This window comes from Zonotrichia leucophrys, chromosome 7 (assembly GCF_028769735.1).
Source record: "Zonotrichia leucophrys gambelii isolate GWCS_2022_RI chromosome 7, RI_Zleu_2.0, whole genome shotgun sequence".
Taxonomy (NCBI): Eukaryota; Metazoa; Chordata; class Aves; order Passeriformes; family Passerellidae; genus Zonotrichia; species Zonotrichia leucophrys.
In genome coordinates, this window is record NC_088177.1 from 29,538,361 (window position 1) to 29,558,346 (window position 19,986).

At 50.9% G+C, this 19,986-nt stretch overlaps 1 protein-coding gene across 3 annotated transcripts in view; it reads right to left on the minus strand.

Annotated features, from left to right (window-relative positions):
* Positions 1 to 19,841, minus strand: part of SLC4A3 (solute carrier family 4 member 3) — a 33,770-nt gene extending 13,929 nt beyond the window's left edge. For 2 of the 3 annotated variants that reach the window (XM_064718999.1, XM_064718997.1), the window contains exons 1-10: positions 19,750 to 19,841; positions 14,743 to 14,883; positions 13,346 to 13,502; positions 9,475 to 9,809; positions 8,897 to 9,039; positions 8,116 to 8,327; positions 2,088 to 2,239; positions 1,283 to 1,463; positions 612 to 747; positions 338 to 512 (exon numbers count right to left, since the gene is read on the minus strand). In XM_064718999.1, coding sequence (XP_064575069.1) covers positions 338 to 512; positions 612 to 747; positions 1,283 to 1,463; positions 2,088 to 2,239; positions 8,116 to 8,327; positions 8,897 to 9,039; positions 9,475 to 9,809; positions 13,346 to 13,502; positions 14,743 to 14,796 — 1,545 coding nt within the window. In that variant the 5' untranslated portion in view covers positions 14,797 to 14,883; positions 19,750 to 19,841. Of the gene's footprint in view, positions 1 to 337; positions 513 to 611; positions 748 to 1,282; positions 1,464 to 2,087; positions 2,240 to 8,115; positions 8,328 to 8,896; positions 9,040 to 9,474; positions 9,810 to 13,345; positions 13,503 to 14,742; positions 14,884 to 19,630; positions 19,705 to 19,749 lie in introns of those variants that run through there. The other variant, XM_064718998.1, reaches the window with a different exon arrangement.
* Positions 19,842 to 19,986: the final 145 nt, after the last annotated feature.

Below are 19,986 nucleotides of genomic sequence, written 5' to 3' on the forward strand. Positions count from 1 at the left end.
CCCCACTGGCACAAATGCAGCTGGGCTTGCCTTGGCAGCACACCCAATGCCTGCTTCACAGCAAGGCACCTTCACAGCAAAGGCCACCCTGCAAGTGCCAGGGCTGCTGCTGCCACTACATGCTCAAGCAGACATCTGCACACAGTGCAAAGCCATAACTAGGTACCAAAATCATCATGCAGCAACCTGATGTCCAGTGCTCCAGGTGATCCAGTTCTTGCATTACAAAGTTTCCCCACAAAGGGGCTCAGAGGTGGGCACCATGGCCTGCTGGCAGCCAACAGCTGTCCCAAGAGTGTGGTAAAAACACAGTAACCCCCCCCCAGGTCACCCTCACCTCCTTGCACTCAGTCTCGTTGGCCTTGGGGTCAGCCATCTCAATGCGCTCCTCCCCCATGAGGGGCACACATGTGTCCGTGGTGTGGTTGTGATGGTGGTTCCCCACGATGGAGTTCATGCTGGAGCTGGAGTGGTTCCTTGGGAAGAAGCCCTCTTTCTCATCATTGGGATGGCTGAGGGGAGAGTGGTGGCCATGAGGGGACGTGCCTCCCTTGCCACCTGGGGCTCACAGGTAACCCCAGCCCTGAGAGCCCGCATCCAAATGCACCCACCTGTGCTTCAGCAGCAGCGCACGCAGCACGTTGGCTCGATCTTCTGCCCTGATCTGGTCAGAGATGATCATGGTCTCCACCATGAGGTGAGCAATGCCAGGCAGAGTGGTCTGCTCCAAGTCAAGGAGGACGGCACCTGCCAGCATGAGGGGAAGAGCCCTGCTCCTAGAGTGCAACACTCCCCATTGCATTCACACTCTGGGGACACAGCTGTCCCACCAGGAGCCAGGCTTTGGTTGGGGTACAGATTCAGCTGAGAGATGCCCAAGTGCCCCATGTCCTTTCTGTAAACCCTTGCCCCAAGAGAACCCAAAAGCTCCAAGATGCAGTTGTCATTCTGGTGTCTCCTTTCATTTCAGTCTCCCACTCTGACCAAATTTACTGACCACATCAAAGATGGGTCCAAGGCCTGCTGGCCAAAGCACAGCTGGGGGTTGCAGCTTCCATGTGCCTGAGACCAGTGAAGCAGAATGTGGAACTAACACAGGCACCCTTGAGCTAATGCAAACCCTGAAAACAGGCTGCAGAGTGTGTCTCCACAGAACCTACATGAAGCCTGGACACAGATGTTGTTTTGTGCCTCCAGTGAGGCACCTAACAGTGACAGAAGCTATCCAGCAAAACCTGTCCTAGAGCAAGAGACAAAGCCTGGTCTGCTCTTCCTCACTCACCGTGGGCAATAGTCTTCCTGAGCTCCAACAGACTGCGGAAGGACAGTGAAGCCACATGGGGCTTCCCCCACCTTGCTGTATCCTCCTCCACATCCTCCTCAAACTTGATCCAGCGGGCTGTCTCCCTCCAGTGCATCTCCTGGTTCTTATCCACCACCAGCTCATTCAGCTCCACAAACACCTAATGTGGACCACAAGGACATGAGATACATACAGCTCTACCAGCAGCACACAGAAAGCCTCAGCTCTCTTCTCGAGGTACTGCCTGGTCTATCCGCGGATACTGGAACAGATCTGCCATGGTTTAACCAGAGGTGTACTGCACAGAACAGCCAGGATAAATATCACTGACAGCATGGCAGGAGTTTCCATCAGCACATGGAGCACCACAAAGCTCCAAGTCACATGATGTGGGCAGAAAGGAGAGAATAATGCAATGCAGCATCCCTTTCTACCAAACTGCTGCAATTTTGTCCTCTGCCTTCCTCTTAGTGTCCCCCTAATTCTCCCACACTTACCAAAGATAGCGATGTTACTGTGCTGCCAATTGCCACAATAACATCACAATTTCTGTGACTTTTAAATGTCTTTCCTAAAGTCAGAGCTTTGCAGTTTCAGGGAAATCTCCCCTTATATTGAAAAAAGTGTATTTTCAGCTCTCATGGTAATGGATAACAGCATGAAATGTCACCCTCAAGGTCATGTAAATAATTAATTATATTGAAACACATCGCTTTATAAATTTTATGTTTCTAGTGCTGATTTATGGCTTCTGAACAAGTGTGGGAGGACAGCACATGGATACCTCATGGGGCTTTCTATCCAACTTCTTCTTCTTCTTCTTTTTCTTGACAGATGGAGTTGATGCTAATTTTTTGCTTGTCCTGGTGACCTGACTCCGAGATGGTTTTTTCATCAGATGCCTCCTCACACCTGGGTTATCTTCAAAGCGGTGGCCTGAAGACATAGGAAAGGAAAAAAGCCACCAATTTGTCTAGTGGATATACACTGTCTGGCAGGGACACACATCCAAGCACGTCCTTCTCTCATAAACTTAGGCTATCAAAACCCTGGCAGCTGGAGAACTCACCATCCTCCGCCAGAATTCTGAAGATCCTTTCTGCCTCATTTGCCTACTTTCATCTCTTCCAGAGATGTGAGCTAACCTCTTCACAGAGAAGGCTTCCTCATAGGCTGTGCTTACTCTTGGGGCTTCATCACAAATGCTTTTATTCATGGCAGTCAAACAAGTGGTGTGGGAATCCTCCCCATAATCTCCCAAAAAAAAGCAACCTGCAGCCTTGCCTGCACAGTTCTGCACCCACACAGCAAAGGCAGGCACCTGGCTGAGCCTCACCCCTTGCACCAGGGAAGGCCTGGTGCTCAGCAAGCATGAAGGGCAGTGAAAGGGAAGGCTATTTAGCTGCTGGTCTGGGAGACATAAGGAAATATCAATGTCTGTTTTATTTAATTGTGTGACGAGACTGTAGGATAACACTGCAGCCTGGGGCTGGCTCCGAGGCTGGCAGTGAAGTTGAGCTATCGCTGCTTCTAAATGATCTGCAGTACTGCTGTAATGCCCTCAAAAAGGTCTGAGTTAAAAACTGGCTGGCTGAGGCAAAGCCTCCCAAAGGCTGTTAAGGCTGCTTCACAGACCCATCACTGTGCTGCTGGCTAGCCAGTGCCCACCAAAATGCAGCCACAACCACGCCAGCCTTTTTGCAATGCCAGAGAAACAGCACCAGGCAACAGCTTGCCAGGGAGGATTTCCCTGGACACTACCCAGGGACAGCAAGTGTATCTTTCTCAGCACAGACAACCCACAGGAATGTGGAAACCCTCAGAGCCTCATTACAGGATGGGCAGGCTCACCCAACTAGATTATGGAGTCAGGGCTTCTGCTCAGCTTTGGTCCATTGAGGTTTGCTGGCTGTGCTTGTAAGACAATGCCAAGGTCTTCTCTCTGGCAGAGCAAGGGCAGCTCTCCATTGGCTGGGGTGAATGTTCTGCTTGCATACATCTTTCTGCACCTAGCTTCAAGACCTGCAGCTTTCAGGGTATGAGAGACAATAAAAAGCACAGGGTTTTAAGTCTGAGTGGCCTCTTTGATGTTGCAGAAAAATATCTGTACACCTCTGGCATGGAAAGACACACCCAGCATCAGGCCAGGCATACCATGGCCTTGCACCTTGGAAATCTGGGTCGCTAAATTAAATATAAAAGGAATCAATACTGAGCCTGAGGGCATTTTCCCCCATTGGCTGCCCTGCTGATGCACGTCCTGCTGATGGTGGGACTCCTCCCTGCTCCACTTACTGCCCTGCAACGTCGATAGGAGCCAATACCGGCCCAATAACCACCACGAACGCTTCTGGGAGCCGGGCACGTGTGGGGCTTCCATGGAGTTTCACATGGATTTCTCCATTCCTGCACGCACAGCAGCCACTTCAGCACACTCAGTATGAGCTCATGCATGAAACAAGCAGTCCAGCATGCTGATGATCTTGGTATCTGGCACCTTTGCTCCAATCCCTGCAGCTTCTGATTCTCCTATGCACCCTGGGACTCCTTCTCTCTGTGTCCCTGGAAAACCAAGCCCAAGGTACACTCTACTCAGCAAGACAAAGGACAGCAAGTTTTCCTCTCAGCAATGACAACTTATTACACAGTGTTCTTCAACAACAGCCCTAGAAAGCATCCACAGTCTTAGCCAGACAATGGCTGGAGGACAGATAAAAAGCAAGGAGCCACATTTCCTGACAGCACCTCCAGTGACTCCCACACTCAGTGACAAGGACAGGAATCAGAGTGCTGCAGGGTCAGAGAGCATCAGTGAATGCATATCTCCAGAGCCCTACCTACAGCAGACTAAGGAGAGAAGTACTTTGCTGCTCTTCCTTGGTAGTGTTTGTGGCTATTGAGATGCCAGCTGGGGGATACAACTCATAGGAGCAGGGTGGGCACCTGGTCTTAATTTAGGAGAACCACTGGCTTAGGGAGTCCCAAGCAGAACCCAGCTGAAGTGCTCCAGGCTGCTCTACAGAGACCATTTCTGGTGTCTTCCCCAATGAAAGTCAAGCTCAAAAGAGCACCTAAAAGTCCTTATTCAGGACAGGATCTTAGACTGAGACCAAAGGGTGATATGCTCAGGGCATACATCTGTCATTTTTGCTTGAAGCCAAACTCCCCAAGGAGTGCTGCTCTTGCTGTGGCTCCTCTCCAGTGCTCCCCAGGATCTGAGTGTGAAGACAGTGATGTCAGAGGACAGAGAGCAATTCCTATGGTAGCTCCACTACAATGAACTGGTATGTCACCCTCCCACACAGCATCTCCTACAGTCTCTTCCAGAAGATGATCTCGCCACGTTAGCTTCCACAGTCAGATTTTTTCAGATGAACAAGTTCCTTTTCCACCAGCTTAAATCTGAATATGACAAATATGACTGTACTGGTTACAGTCTTCCCCAAGAATGCCTTCGCTAGCAGGCAATTGCCTTCAATTTACACCTTCAATAGCTCCTGCTCCCCTCCTTTCATTCCCCTCAATCCACAAGAAGAAAGACCAGAAAAGAGGCATCCAAGTATTTGTATCAGTACTAGACAGCGACCTGCTATCCTGGCATCACAAGGATAATGCACACTGCCCATTCACCCTAATGCTTAAGTTATAGCAAGAAAAAGGACTTTAAACTCAGACTCTTGAAATATATAAAAAGATACTTAAAACTCAGATTCTTGAAATATTTGAAACTAGACTAAATGAAATGCTAATCAACATACTGTAAGACACAGCCTCATGCTGGCTTCTGGAAAAAGCTACTGCCCTGTCCTGCACAGAGCCCAAGTCTCTCCTGGCTGATGCTGAGTTCAGTGTGATAGGGATAGCTCATCCCTGCTGACAACCAGGTGCCAGGTCCAGCACTCTCCACACTCTAAACACAAAAGAATGTAAGGAGACCAAGGAATCCATTCTGTTCAAAATATATTCCTTCTGGATCTGAGCTGGTTCTGGAAGAGACATTGCCATGGAGTAAATAGGTGGGCAGATGGCACTGGCTGAAAGTGAGCTGGCTCTGCACAAAACAGACTCTGGTGTCTCAGCCATGTCTGACTCTGCCATACCTCTCTGCAGGATTGATCCACAATGTGGATTCATTATACAATTAAGAGTTTACTGTACAGAGCACCTACAGTATTAGCTGTAGCAATCAATGAATGTGTTAACTACTAGAAAGCCCATCTTCCCCACTTTGTAAGTGATGCATTATCACACCTTGCAGGGTGATCTGCCCCTTTTACCTTCCCAAGAATATCCATGTTTTCCAAGGTGAACCTGGAACAATTTCTTCACACTTTTAATTTACAGCTCATTCAGCTTGGGACAGCTGATGGGAGCAATTTGCTCCAGGTTTCTATTTTGAACTTTGCTACTATTATATGCCCTATCAATTTACAGTAACAAGTAGCAGAGTTGTTAATGTAACAGCCAGAAGCTAATCCCCACTGGCTGGTCCCTGCAGAAGCACATAGGCAGACATTTTTTCCTGAAGGCATGTAAAGATGGAACAGATGACAAAGAGAACACAATATTGGGACTGAGAGGCAGGGCAAATTAAGTTTTTTGCCTGAGATCAAACAGTCTGCGGCAGAGGCAGAAGTTGAACCGAGGCATCCTGAGCTCCAGTTACAATGACTCTGCTTTCCCACTCTTCTGTGTATAACTGTTTAGTGGGCTAGTTCTGGGACACCACCCTCCCATGTGCACTCCTAAAATCCCTTGAAAAATTAACACATGATCCAGATGAGGACACCCATGAGCCATGGCTATGAATAGTACCACTCCCAAGGTGGGCTCCTTTTAGCAACAGGTACCAAGGAAGGAGCCCTGTGAGAGATGGGAGCGAGGCTCTGGTTTCTGCATGGTCTCTGAAACAGCTCAGAGACTGCTCTGCAGGGGATGTGAAGGTACAGAAACAGATGCAGACAACAGGAAGACATTCTTGACTCTCAAGATTCCTATTCTCTCCTTCCCTGCTTTTCCCACTCTTGCTTCCTTTCTTCCTCTTTTCTCCAGGCACACCAGCCAGCCTGCCATCAGCTAGTTTCACAGCCCTGTTCAAGCATGCAGATACAAAGACTAGGTTATTTTTTTTCCTTTGGGCAATTAGGCTACAGTGCAGAGCTAGAACCTGATACCACCTCTGCTGTCAGATCCGCACCTCAACTCAAATTCCAGGAAAAAGAGCAGCAGCACACTGTCACCTTGTGCTACAAATGGAAGGGGAAATCTCTTTGTCTTTACACACCTCAGAGCAGCTGCTTTTTCTCTGCCCACAGCATGGGCCACATCCTGACAAGCACAAACAGCAAGAGGCAGCTGCCTCTGGAGCTGCTCGAGCAAGACACACAGGGGAAAGCACCTCAGCACTACAACACAGATTGGTACTAAGACCTCACACAGACACACGGGCGTCAGGCAGCTCCTCTGGTGTCCCCAGACACACAGTGGGGCAGACTGTACTTCCTCTAAACCAGAAAACCAACCTGACATGGAGAGGGTACGGACAACAAACACAGGAGGGGGTTATGCACTGTAGCAGGGGGCTCTGATCTACAGCTGCAATCATGGGGTCACTGCTCTGGTACTTACAGGTGGGCTCCCCGCCTGGGTAGCCCAGATGGTTTCTGATGGCCTCCCATAAATCATAGTCTTCAAAATTGAAGGCAAATTCATCAAAGTCTTCATAGCCGAGTGAGTTGCGAATACAGGTGCTTATCACTACCTCCGGGCTGCTGCCCCCTTCTGATTCCTTTGCTGGCTCCTCTCTCTCTTGAAGGGCTGTCATGTTGCTGTCCTTGTGAAGGTCAGGGGTCAGGTGTCATGAACGACACACCTTCAGATGAGGAGCCAGGACAGGCAGGCTGACGCGTGGGAAGCAAGCTGCCCCCCTGGGGGATTCAGCACAGCCCTGGGGCCAGCCCCGATGCCTCGCTCTCCTGCTCACGGGCCATGAAGATGCCAGCTGCAGCAGCCCCAGGGACTGATGAGGTTCCAGGAAGCCTGGCTCCACCCAGGGATGCTTCTGTGGGGGGCTGCCCACCAGCTCCTCCAGAGCAGGGTCCTCGCTTTTCCGTGGGGTCTTGCGCCAGATGCCCAGGGATGCAGCACCCGTGGCCCGGGCACAGCCAGGCTGCATGTGCAGCACCGCTTTTCTCCCTCACTCCCCTCTGGTGTCTCCCTCCCTCTCCAGCCTGCAGAGCAACCTATTGAATTCTCCATGTCCTCAGGCCCGGAGCGTGCATTTCCATGACGTCTCTGTCTCTGTCCTCGTGCTACGCACAGGGGCAGTCCCCCTCTGAGGCGCTCCAGAGGAGGCAGCTGCCTCTGCCAGGAGAGCAGAGGAGAGGGGAGGCTCCTCACCTCAGGTTTTTGCAATAGCAGAGCTGGCAGCGTGTCACACAGAGGGCTGATTGCTGGGAAAGTGTGTCAGGAGAGGAGAGAGCTGGGTCTCAGGGAAATACTGGGAACCCTGAACTGGAGAGGACAGGGGGGTGGGTGGTGGAGCGGGCATCCATGGAGTAGGTGGGAGTAGAGATGCTGAAAACATAAGGATCAGCACTGTGGACAATGCAAAGCTAACAGATATGAGACACTGATGGAAAAGAAGGATGTGGGGAGCAGGAAGGTGAGGACCAGGTCCTGTGGCAGGCTGAAGACCATGCCTGAGGCTGCTAGGGGAGAGCCAGAGAAGCATGGGGCAAAGGGACACCAAGAGAAGCACGGGACAAAGGGACACAGGCACTGGTAAGACAAGTAGTGTTGTAAAGCCTCACTTTTCATGCCATCCAAGTCAGCAGACGCCAGCATCTGGGCCTCGGCCTCGTCAGTGGGGACGCGCTGGTAGGCTGCGCTCTCCAGGGTGGTCATGCTGCCGATGCACATCCTCTCCTTCAAGTCATAGGTACCCCTGGGGCCGCTCGCCACCTGGCCCCAGGCCTTGCGCTTCTCCCACCCACGGGACAGACGCTCTCGAGGCCCGGGGGGGCTGTAGGAACCAAAGAGACTGACAGTAGTAAGCAGGGTGAATGACAATGGCCAGTGGCCTCAGGGGTTGGGGTCCCATGGCCCAGCCCTGACCAGCAAGCCCCTGAGAAGGAGCAGGGCCAGGAGTCATCTCCTGCAAAACCTGAAGGTTGCTCCTTCTGCTCCTCCTCTTCCCTACCACAGAGTGGGATCAGCTTGTGCCCAGTGTCAGGGACCTACTCCTGAGTCACAGCCTCACGGTCCCCTCCTGGGGCTTCCCAGCTTGCAGCTCAGCATGACAGCACAAGTTAGCTGGGAGGAAGGGTACTCCAGGTGTGCAGCCCAGTGCCTCTAACCCTGCACTATGGGGATCCCAGGGACCCAGGGAGGTTGCAGGAGTCCCATGGAATCATCATCCCTCCAGAGAGCAGCCCCCTTGCTCACAGATGCTCTCCCTCTGGGGTGCATCCATGTCCATTCTGACTCAGCAGGCAAGTTTGGGCTAAGCACAGCCACTGCCCCTGGGGACAGACTCTGAGCAGTGACCTTGAGCCAGGGAGAGCAGCAGGCAGCTTGGCACCGCTCACCTACCTGTGGAGAGAGGCAGGACCTTTGTCCTGCAGCAGGTCAGCAAAGCGAGGCATGGGGGACAGGATGCCACACTCCTCCTCCACGTGGAACTGCGCGGGGGCCGTAGTGCTGCTGGGCTCCTCCTCATCGCTGCCAACGGTGAACTGCAGAGACAACAGCCCCGACAGCAGGAGCTGGGCAGGCAGCCTTCACCCCAATCCTAGGCACACACATCCTCCCCAAAATGGGCCACAGTGGCTCTCCCCACATGCCCCATAGCCTGGGACTGCTCATATTGAGCCCTCCACTGTACTATAAAACTTAAGAACAAGACACAGTGATCTTCCCTCATTGGTCTTACAGCCCCAAAATGCTCATGCACACTCACCCCTGCATCCATACCAAGCAATGACTTACCTGTCACTGTCCTTTGGCGGCCATCTCTACCAGACCATCTCTACTAGGCAAGGACAAAAACACTCTTCCCACAATACTGCACAGCTACAACTTCTTACCCCTGAGCAGCAACTTGCTGGCACCCTCCTACCACCTCCCTCCAGACTCCAAGCCCCATCCAGATAGGCACATCCTGGCCTTGCCTTTGGTTTGCTTGGGGACTCCAGCTTAGGGGATGTGTCCTTCCCACGAGCTTCGGCCTCAGATTCTACAGAGATTTCTTTCTCCTGGACCTCCTCTGCCTCAGACTCTCCTTCTTCCTCTTCTTCTTCTTCCTCTTCTTCCTCCTCTTCTCCTCCCTCCTCGTCCTCTTCCTGGATGGTGGGGGTCACCTCCGAGGGAGGTATTGAGGTTTTCTTCTTTTTCCTCCTCCTTTTTTTCCTCCTGCTGGCACGGGGTGGCCTCTTTTGGAACTTGAGGGCAGAAGGGAGGTGAGTGGAAAGGGGATGATGGATGTGGTGCGAGGTTTGGCGGTGGACTGAGAGAGAAAAAGAGAGTCAGGGGCAGGAAGAGGCTGGGAGGAACCTGCCAGGCGCCCCTCCAGGAAACAGCATGGTCTGAAGATCAAGGGCCAGGAAGGGCAAGGAGAGCCACCAGCCCACAGGGACATAGCAAAGCTCTTTCACTGATGTGGCAGGCTGTGTCCAGCCTGGGATAGGTGGGGATAGAGCCCCTGTGCAATCCCAAACCACCCCAACACAGCTCCACTGCCCTGGGGAAGGCAGCACTCTCCCTGTGTTGCCAAAAGCTATCTGCATGGCTGTGTAGAGCTGCAGTGACCTGCCACGGGCAACATCCTCTTCCTAAACATGGGGAAATGTTTCTTGCATCCTCAAACAAGCATAATTTGGGCCCTTTACAAACTTTTTAGGGACATTAGTTATTGGTTAGGCCATGGCTTAGTGGTGGACTTGGTGTTAGGTTTACAGTTGAACTTGGTGATCTTAAAGGTCTTTTCCATCCTAAATGGTAATGATTTCTTTTCTGCATAATGTTTCTTTGAGTTGAATAGATGTAGCTTATTTATCCCCCAGGCTCTGACAAAAAACTCCTCCTACACAGCCACAGGAACAACAGTGCAGAATTAACTTAAGTCCAAATCCCAGGTACTTTGAGAGTTGTGCCAGCCTCTGAAATTCAGGTTCAGTTAGGAGGCTGTCTTTTAAAAACCAGGGTAAAGAAACAGGGCAGAAGGACTTTTCTTTAAACTAATCTACAAAGAGAAATTCATACAGGTTTGACCTGGGTGTCATGGGAATTACAGAATGAGAAGAAATTAAGGACATTTCTGAGCCTTCCTTCCAAAACAAAGGCAACACACCAGGCAGGGAAGAGGGTAAGTTCAGCACCCCACTGTGAGAGAAAGAGAAGCCATTGCTGCCAGGGCTAGCTGCAGGCACAAAGCCTCCCACGGACAGTCTGCAGGACACACAGGTCCTGGGGCTGCACCCAGAGAGGCTGAAATCAGGGGGCACCAGCCACTTGGCAAGGGGGTGTTGCTCGGCAGCTCTTCCTGAGCAATTGTTTCCAGACGGTTTAGGTTTGGTTCCTTCCCAGCTTTCCTGTGACATGGCAGCAAAATCTGTTTATAGTGAAAACTACCTTCAAAGGACATTTTCAATGTAGGCTGTAACCTTCTCCCTGGGAGAGCCAGGCAGGTTCATTGTTCTGCTGTCATGTTTCCTTTCCTTTGGTTTCTCAAGTCTTTTCTTCCTTGTTTCCCCCCTTGGGAACAGCAGGGATATTTCACACATCCCCCTGTTTCAGAAGAAGCAGCTTGTGGCAAGATTTGATGAGATTTAGAATGGTCAGACGTCTGCACATTGGAAAGAGTTTGGACTCTTTAGAAACACTTTTCTCTCAAAAGTGTTTTTTTCTTTGATTTAACTGGGTGTACCCTATTTCACTCACAAGATGTGGAAGATAAACCCTCCTGTCCAGCTGCTGTACTTGCATAGCATGCCACAGGTAGGTCAGGCACGAATTTCTAATATGAGAAGCAAGGAAGAGTCCAACTATACACACATTGCTCCTTCAACAGCACAAAGCTGCTGATGAGGACACAGCCCATCTTTCCCTTCTGGCTTGTTCACTTCAGTCCAAGACAGAAACATTTATGTTTTGGATCAGAAGGAAACTGAAGCCGTGGGCTGCAGGGAAGGGCAGTGATGGTGTGTGATCCGGAACAGAAGAGGGGAGCACTGCTCTCCTCTTCACCCCTTCACTCATCCTTCCTCGGGTCAACTGATCACATCTCCACAGAGGTGGCCTGGAGGTGGGAAAAACACACCTCTCCCAAACACGAAAGGATTCATACCTCCCTCTTCTTCCTCCTTGTCCTCCTGTGCATCCATCCCTGCCCTCCCTCCCTGCTCCCTTCCTTGCACTGCCTGCCTGTATGGAAAGTTACTGCCAAACTAGTGTCCCAGATGTTTGATTACATCTCTTGGTGAACTTGATACAAGAGATATGAAAAAGTAATTTAGATAGGGGGCCCAGAAGGAAGAGCCTACATATTAGGAATTCCTGGCTTCGACTAGAGCAGGAAACATTTCTAAGCCTAGAGAACATTCACCTCTATGGGCTGGTATGTTATCTTTAAAAGTCTAATGACCTAACCAGATCTTCCAGCTTTATGAATACAAACTGCATAAAACTTTTGATAACCAAGGTTGATGTAGCCCTAAACAACAGAAATACATCAGGAGTTCAGAGGAAAACAAGCTTGATTCTGACAAAATAAAAATGATTCTCCTATTAATAAGGGGAAAAAACCCAACCCCAAACAGTACAAATGTCTAGTTAAAATTTTCAAAAAGCTTCTGCCATGCATGCTCAAGCAGATCATCCATGTCCTCCAAGCCAACCTGCACAACTGTGCACACAGGCAGAGCTCCTGAGCAGGTAGGTCCTACAGGACAGGAATTCAACCCACAGCAAAGCTATCAGCACCTTGCAGCCATGTGCACAAGTGACTGTGAGCCCAGATGGGAAGTGTTATTTAAATGGAGCCTCTGTAGAGAAATGACACAGGCAAAAAACAGCAGCTGAGGTGCACTACAGTAATAGACTTTTACCAGCAAGCTTTTATAACAGCCATTGGAAATGAGTGGCCAAGCAGAAAACAGCCTGGTGATGTACTGGGGACATAATGTTCCCAAGGTTGTAGCTCATCAAAGCCAAGCTGGAAAAGAAGCAATATGTGACTGTGGAGAGCCACAGACTGGGAAAATCTCCCAACCACTGCTACGTGTCTGCCACACAAACAGGCTGCTGGATGGGGGCCTCTTCCTGCCCTTCATTGCGGTTACTACAAAGTAACATAACCCACCCATGCCAGGCAACAGCTTATGGTCACTCTTGTCAGTACATTCTCATCTAACACACAAAGTGACTTTGGGCAGGCCAGTTGCCTTCATCATGAAAGAGCAGACAGAGGAATAGATATGCTGCTCAGATGAATTCAGGTGAGATAACTATAGCACTTTAAATTCACACTCCATTTTTATTTTGCAGTTCCTTTCTTTGATCAGATAAGCCCAGTGGATTCTCTGGATTCTAAATAGAAATACACAGGCATGTCTGACTGGAGCCATCTGCTTTCAGACTGGGGAGGACAGCCTGGCTTCTGGTCATGTTTGGTTGTTTCTTTGCAGCCACATGGAAGAAAAATTGTTTCAAAACTGGAAAATTCAACTTGGAGAAGTAGTTGCAGAGGTCTCAGAGACTGGTCTAGGAGGTGAATGAACACCCTGGGCTGAGCTACGGCTGCTGGGTGGGCTGTGCAGCAGCTATGCCTATGGAGACAGAGAAAACAGGAACAGACTGGAAACAGGCCGTGGGCACTGGTGCTAAACTGTGTGTACATAGCACCTTGGGAACGCTCTGGAGGAAGGAAGTGAATAGCAGGCTACTACAATCTGCAGTCCTGGCACAAGGCTGCAGAGCACGTGGGACTGAGAGAGGGCTGGTGGTGAGGGTAGAAGGGGGTACAACGTTTTGAAACCTACATACATTCAAAATCTCTCTCACTGTAGCTGCGACTTTGCTTCTCCAGATTGCTTGATGCTGATTTGCTTATCAGGTCCCCAAATCTCTCGATTGACAAAGTCTTATCCAAGTCCTCATCGTCCTCGGCACCAGGAGAGGCTTTCTCTGCGTCATCTCTGCCCTGCACAGAAACCGCCAGGTAAGAATCAAACACGGCAGAACCCTAAAGCCCTCTGGATCCTCCTGCCCTTCCAACAGCACCAGGCTCCACACAACAGGCCTGGGGCACAATGTCTCACATAGAGGCACAGCTCTGCTCAAAACCAAGTGCCAGAATGGACCATCAAGCTCCAAGGCACACTCTGCAGGGATACCTTAGTGGTCCTCCCCACCTCTCTTGAGCGGCAGGTATCAAGGGAATATGCCAGCACCAGTTTTCCCATTACAGGAAATGCATAGCTTTTGTTTGGCTGGAATTGCCGTCTCCTCACATTTAACTGCTGCTCTCTGGTCTTCCCTTTGCCCAGTCTGCCATCTCTCTCATTCTTAGACCTCCTCTGTATTTCCCCTTGGGAGACAGCATCCCTGCTCTGATAAGTTGCCCTTGAGTCAGTGACTACCCTGTGCCTTCCCACCTCCCCTCCACAATCTAGAGACTCCCCATTCCTCTTGGATGCCTTCTTCAGGCTTTTCTGCCCATTTTCCTCTAGTTTCAGACAATGGGAACTTCTCTGCCTTTTGCTGGTGGAAGTGCCCTGACATGAGCATCACCAGGTGCCCGCTGGCCTTTCTTTCTTTCTTTCTTCCATTCTCCTGAGCAGCTGCAGCTGGTAAAATTTTCCATCAATATAGCCGAAATGCCAGCGTGGAGCTGTTGTGGACTCCCGTGTTTCCATGGAAACAGGAGGAGGCCCAACTGTGACAAATCTGCTAGGCAGAAAGAGGGAGCAAGGCAGCTTTAGCTGAGAGATCCTCTCCTCGCATCACTGTTCTTAGCTGTGGCCTAGGAGCAGCTTTGTGTCTGTGGGTGAGACTGCTTCTCCTCTCACCTTAGCACAGGTGTCCCAAGCCCAGCCTAAATAGGGACAGTCTGTTTTCAAGCTGCTCAGCCCCTCTGTCACTTGTGTAGCCTACCCAATGGCATGTGGAGGCACAGGGACCTCAGAGAGCAATCTCTGGCCTTTCCTGGGCCGCAGTTTGCTGTCTGTGTGCTGAGGATCGAGGCTCATGGGCAGCTCGGTGCAGCCTGTCCCGGTAAGCACAGCTGTGTCTCCTGCCCTGCTGCAGCACACTGCCAGGACACCCAGGACACCAGCCCTGCTCTCAGCCAGCAGGAACACGGCCCCCGGGGAAGAGACAGCCCCATTGCTGCTGCTGCTGCTGCTGCTGCTGCTGCTGCTGCTGCTGGATTCCCAGCTCACCTGCTGCAAGTTGATGAAGACATCTCCTACGGGAGGGGACTCTCCAGCTGCCATTTTGGTTCAGGACCTAAGGGCCTGGGCAAAATATCAACCCTTCTCTTTCACCGGCAGGCACCCAGCAAACCTGGAGAGTGGCATAACCTGTGGAGAGAGGGCAGGACAAGGGAATGTCGTGGGAGACTGCTGGCCACTGCCCTCAAGCCCCTGGCTCCTGATCCAGAGGTCACCTCAGCAGCCCCTGGAGAACCTCCCTGACATCACTAGGACAGGCCTGTCCCCAGCAGTGAGCAGGGACAAGTGGCCCAGCCCATGCTGCTTTGGCCACCAGCTCCAGCTGATCAAGGATAAATGGGATCCTGTCCTTCTCTGAAGGTCAGAGGGGCCAACAGAGACACCAGCTACATATAGCTCCTGCATGGGCTGTGCAAGGGAAAGGAAAGCTTCCTGCTCAGCCACCTCTACAGCAGCACACCAGTGCAAAGCTGGGGCGTGACTGACCACCAGGGAAAGAAAAAGTGGGAGAGATCAGGTGCTGGGGGTACATGCCAGGAGCAGGCAGCAGAGTGGTCCTGTGGCACCTAGCTTTAACTGGACGGATCCCAAAAAACGCCAGAAGGAACCACAGAGAGAGCTGTGCAGACCACAGAGATAGGACAAGGACAAACAGTTCATCATTCAAACGCCACACACAAAACAATACATGTTACAAGGAGACCAAGGCTGCAGATCTGTGCTCTGTCAGCACTGGCAGGGCTAAAGGACACAAAAGTCCCTGAGGACAGCACAAATGAACAATCTGCTCAATACACAACTGCAGGTGAGGAAGGCAAAGAGGTGCTATGCTTGACAAGGACAGGGATACAGACTAACACAGAAACACCTCTGCTCAAACCATCTACAGCAGCAGCACAGCCTAAACAGCATGGGCTGCACTCCAGGAAGAACTGGAGATGGTACAGAGGCTGGCAGTGGGAAGATCCCAAAAAACTCATCTGAAACAGAGAAGATGTAAGCATATACACAGTGATTTGGGCACAGGGAGAAGCAAAGTGTCCTCAGCTCACAGCACAAGAAAAGGGACATTCGTTAAAACTACAAGGGTAGAATACAAATGAATTCAAAATTGACAAAATGGTTTTTTTCAGTGATGTCATCAAGAAGCAAAACACTGCAATGTCAGAGGATAGCTTGGCCATCTCTCTGGTAACAACTTGTGTTTATGGCAAATAAAATTAAGAGAAATTAAACCCATCTTTCAGAACAAGCTATTCTCCAGCTATGAAAGCTTTGGATTAAGTACTGCAGTCCATGTTCTGGCTATCTGCTGAGGGGCTTCTTACTATCTCATCTGAAGTACGTAGCATGGTACACTGTTCAAGACAGGTGACCAAAACACTAAAGATTGTCTAAGGAGGAAACCAGTAAGGTCACTTCATCATTCCTTTTATCTTTGAAGATCTCCAGAAGGTCTACAGTCTGGTTACTCTGCCTACATGAAGAGCTTATTCAAATCAAAAATCCCAGGGCCATCTGTAAGGCAAGATTTTGAGGAGCTAATCTGACCACTGATGAACGATGGTCCTTTGCTCTACCTTTCTAATTATCAGGAATGAGGCAAAACATAATGGAAGAAACCCCTGAAACACACTTCACTGGACTCATCACTAATTTCATCCTCAGTAAGACATCAACAGCTCAAGAGAAATAGGCTGCCAAGACAGAGATCTAAACAGCAAATGCAGCATCCAAGCCATCCTTTTAGTAGGAGACATGATAGAGAAAAAGTTAATAGGTTTATACCTGTCCTTTTTCTTAGCCTTTTTTTTTTTTTTGCATTTAATTCAAGAAAAGGCATAATTCCATGAAAACAAACAGCAGTACTTTTGGAACTGAAGGCAGGGAACATTTTATTCCAGTGGGAAGAACTGGCAGGGGAACCTCACTTTGCAGGGCCATGGCATCACCACAGTTAAAGAAAGGATTAGACATTTTTAAGGAACAGAACAGTCACAGCTACAGAATGACTGAAAAAAACATGTTGTAAGGACTATAACTTAGGGAGTAAAAAGATAATGGAGCTTTGGACAGCAGCTCCTGTAGAGGCAGAATCCCTAATACTTAGCAAAATGGTAAAGGTAATTTAACAAAAGAAATGCTAATGCTCAGCTTCACCTCTGTGCCACTAACATGCCTTGTGGGGCCTTTGAAGTAAACTAAAACTATCAGCAGGGCTGTGAAGCAATGTGCTTTGTTTCAGGGCAACCTTAGGTATGTCTGAAGCACGGCAGAGGCTCCAGGGGCATTTTGTGCTCTGGGAGGGAGGAAACTCATATCCTGGAGAACTACTGGGTGCAACATATTCTGATGACATCAGATGGCTAAAATGTTATACTGAATTTAAAACCACAGCCCGACTGCCTAAGCGGAGTTAAAAGGGAGGGAAAATCCAGCACCTAGTCTTTCTTTACCCATCATAGCAGCACATTCAGAATTATGCTGAAGCCATCACTCTAATGAGGCAGAACAGCTAAAAGCCAGACAGTTGTAGTAGCAGTAAGAGAACCCTGGGGACTTGCTTTGAAATTTCAGAGGGACTGGGAGATACCCACGGGGTTTCCATCACTGAAAGCACAATGCACTGTGTGGGCACCTCAATCAAACAGGACTTGGGGCCCAGCTGCTGGAAGGCTCTGACGCTTTGGGGACGAGAGAGGAGGTGAGGATGAGAGGTGTGTTCTCTGATTCTAACCCTACCAGCTCTCCTGGTCCTGAAGAACGGAGAGCCCACAGCCTGAAACACTGCTGCTCCCCTTCGGCACATTCACGGCTGTCCATGGCCACTAGAGGCCACTTGCCCCTCACTTTGTGACACCTCTGGAGGAAGGTGGGATGGAAACCTCCAGGATCCTGCCTGGCGTTTCTACCACCCTCAACAGATGGAGTTCAGAGAAGAGCAAAATTTTGCCAGTGGGCCAGAGGGATTGATTTATAAGGAAAGGTTAGGAGCTAATTTTATCCAGCACAATATGGGATGACTAAGATGGGGATGGAACAAACCAGCAGTCTGGAAAGATCTCAAGGATGTAAAACACAACTGAAGATTATTTTTTTGTCAGGCAGCCCTTCATAAAGAGACTTAAGAATAGGTTAAAATTGAAAATAGAAACTTAAAAGGAGTATCGGGGAGAATTCTGCTAATAAGCACCATGCTGAAGTGCCCAGCCTGCTGGCATCACTGCCTGGGTTGCCATAAGAAGAGCACAAGATAAAATGGGAAAATAAAAAAACAAACACCACTGAAGAAAAGCAAATGACTGATACCTTCATCCTACTGTATCTCCTGGTTATGGGGAGTACGTGATTCAGCATTCCCGCTAGAAGTAATTTTCAGTAATAGAAGCATCATGCCAGCAGGCCAGATTCAAAGAGAGGCCAGAAAAATCCACAGCCTGCCAACCTGTGTGCACTCACACATCCCTGCTCTCTCCACGAGCACATCAGTAAACAGAACTGGCTCACAAAAACCACCATACCTTGTACTGACCATTGTACCGACCACCTAGGCTTAAGGGATTCTGAAGGAAAGTGAGCAGGCACATCCCTGCAACGCTGGCAGCTACAGCATCTCCCACATGTTGATCACAGGGACTCCAGTGGGGCTCCCCCTCATCCCCAAAGGCTGCTTCACAGTGCCAGTGCTTCTCTGTTTTGCTGAGAAAAACAAAATTTGGCACATCTTTGAGGGCCGAGGCGAGCAGTTCACGCTGTCCCTTTGTAACAAAGATGAGTCAGTAACTCTGCAGGCAGGCTGCCCCAGCTCCGTGGGCAAGGGGCTGCATGGAGACAGCCATCAGGTCCCCCATCCATCTCCTCAACTCTTCCTTAATCCCTTGGCCATTGGCTGAAAATAATTTAGCAGTGGAGTGTCTAGACTAGGAGTGGATGTTAAGATAGGGATAAAGCCACAGGGGCAAAGCTGGTTTGAGGATAGGGGAGGAGAAGGGACTCTGGCTGATAGGCACAGACTGGAAGAGCTCACAAAGGAGAAGGATTAGAGGCCTTGGAAGATTTTCCTGGGACGAAATACTGATGTGCGTGTCCACAGAGAAAAGGAGCAGGAGGGGTGCTGCTGCATACACCAAAGCATTTGGATACTACTGTGACACTCACAGCCTCAAAGCCAAACAAAACAGGAGTGGGCTGCGCTGCCCCTACCTCTCCTCTGTCATGGCCAAGGAACAGGACACACATACACACATGAAAAGGCAACACATAAGACAGTAAACACACAAAGTTTTGTGGCACGAAGGTTTTAACCTGTAGATCTCTCTCCCACATGGCTATGTTGAAATCTGTATTATTACACAAACACTTTAGAAGGCTTAAATATTTCAATGAATCCTCTACTCCACTGAACTACCCTAGACGAACCATCACAGCCATTCACTCCTGAAGCACTGTCTGTTCCGTGACTCTCCCTCTCAACAGGCCCTTCACAGGGTACCAGACGGGACGGATCCTGCACGGTCCACAGACATAAACGAACACACGGAACAAAATTCACTCCAGAACGAAGTGCCAACACCAGACAGTAACAATAAGCCACCCCTCCACTGGACGTACGGACGGCTCTGACAGACACACGTACAGTCGGGGAAGGAAAGGGACACAGACAGACAGCCACCGGGGTCACTGCACCACCTCCGTGCCGTGCCGTGCAAGCCCGTACGGAGCGGAGCGCGGGACTGCTCCAAGCCGCGCCGCATCCAGCCCCGAGCATCGCGCTGCGTGCCGTGCCGTGCCGTGCCCCGTGCCATGCACCGCCCCGCACTGTGCCGTGCCATGCACCATGCCCCGCACCGGCAGCCACCCGCACCGCGCCACGCACCGTGCAGCACCGGAGCGCTCCGCAGACGGGCCGGGGCAGGGCAGCCAGGCGGAGCTGCTGCAGCCGGGGCAGCAGCGAAGGTACAGCCCACCCCCCGACCCCCTCCCTCCGGCCCGTACCTCGCACCGCCGGAGCAGGAGAGCCGCCCGCCGCCGCCGCCGCGCCGCGCCCCGGCCCCGCCGCCGCCGCGCTCCGCCCGACACGTGCCGTGCCGCGCCGCGCTGGCGGCGGGCGGCGCTGCTCCCCGGCCTCCCGCCGGCCCGGCCCGCTCCGCGCCGAGCGCCGCCGCTGCCGGGCCTCCGCGGCTTACCGGGGGGGCTGCGGGGCGGCGGCGCGGGGCGGCGGAGGGGCGGGGG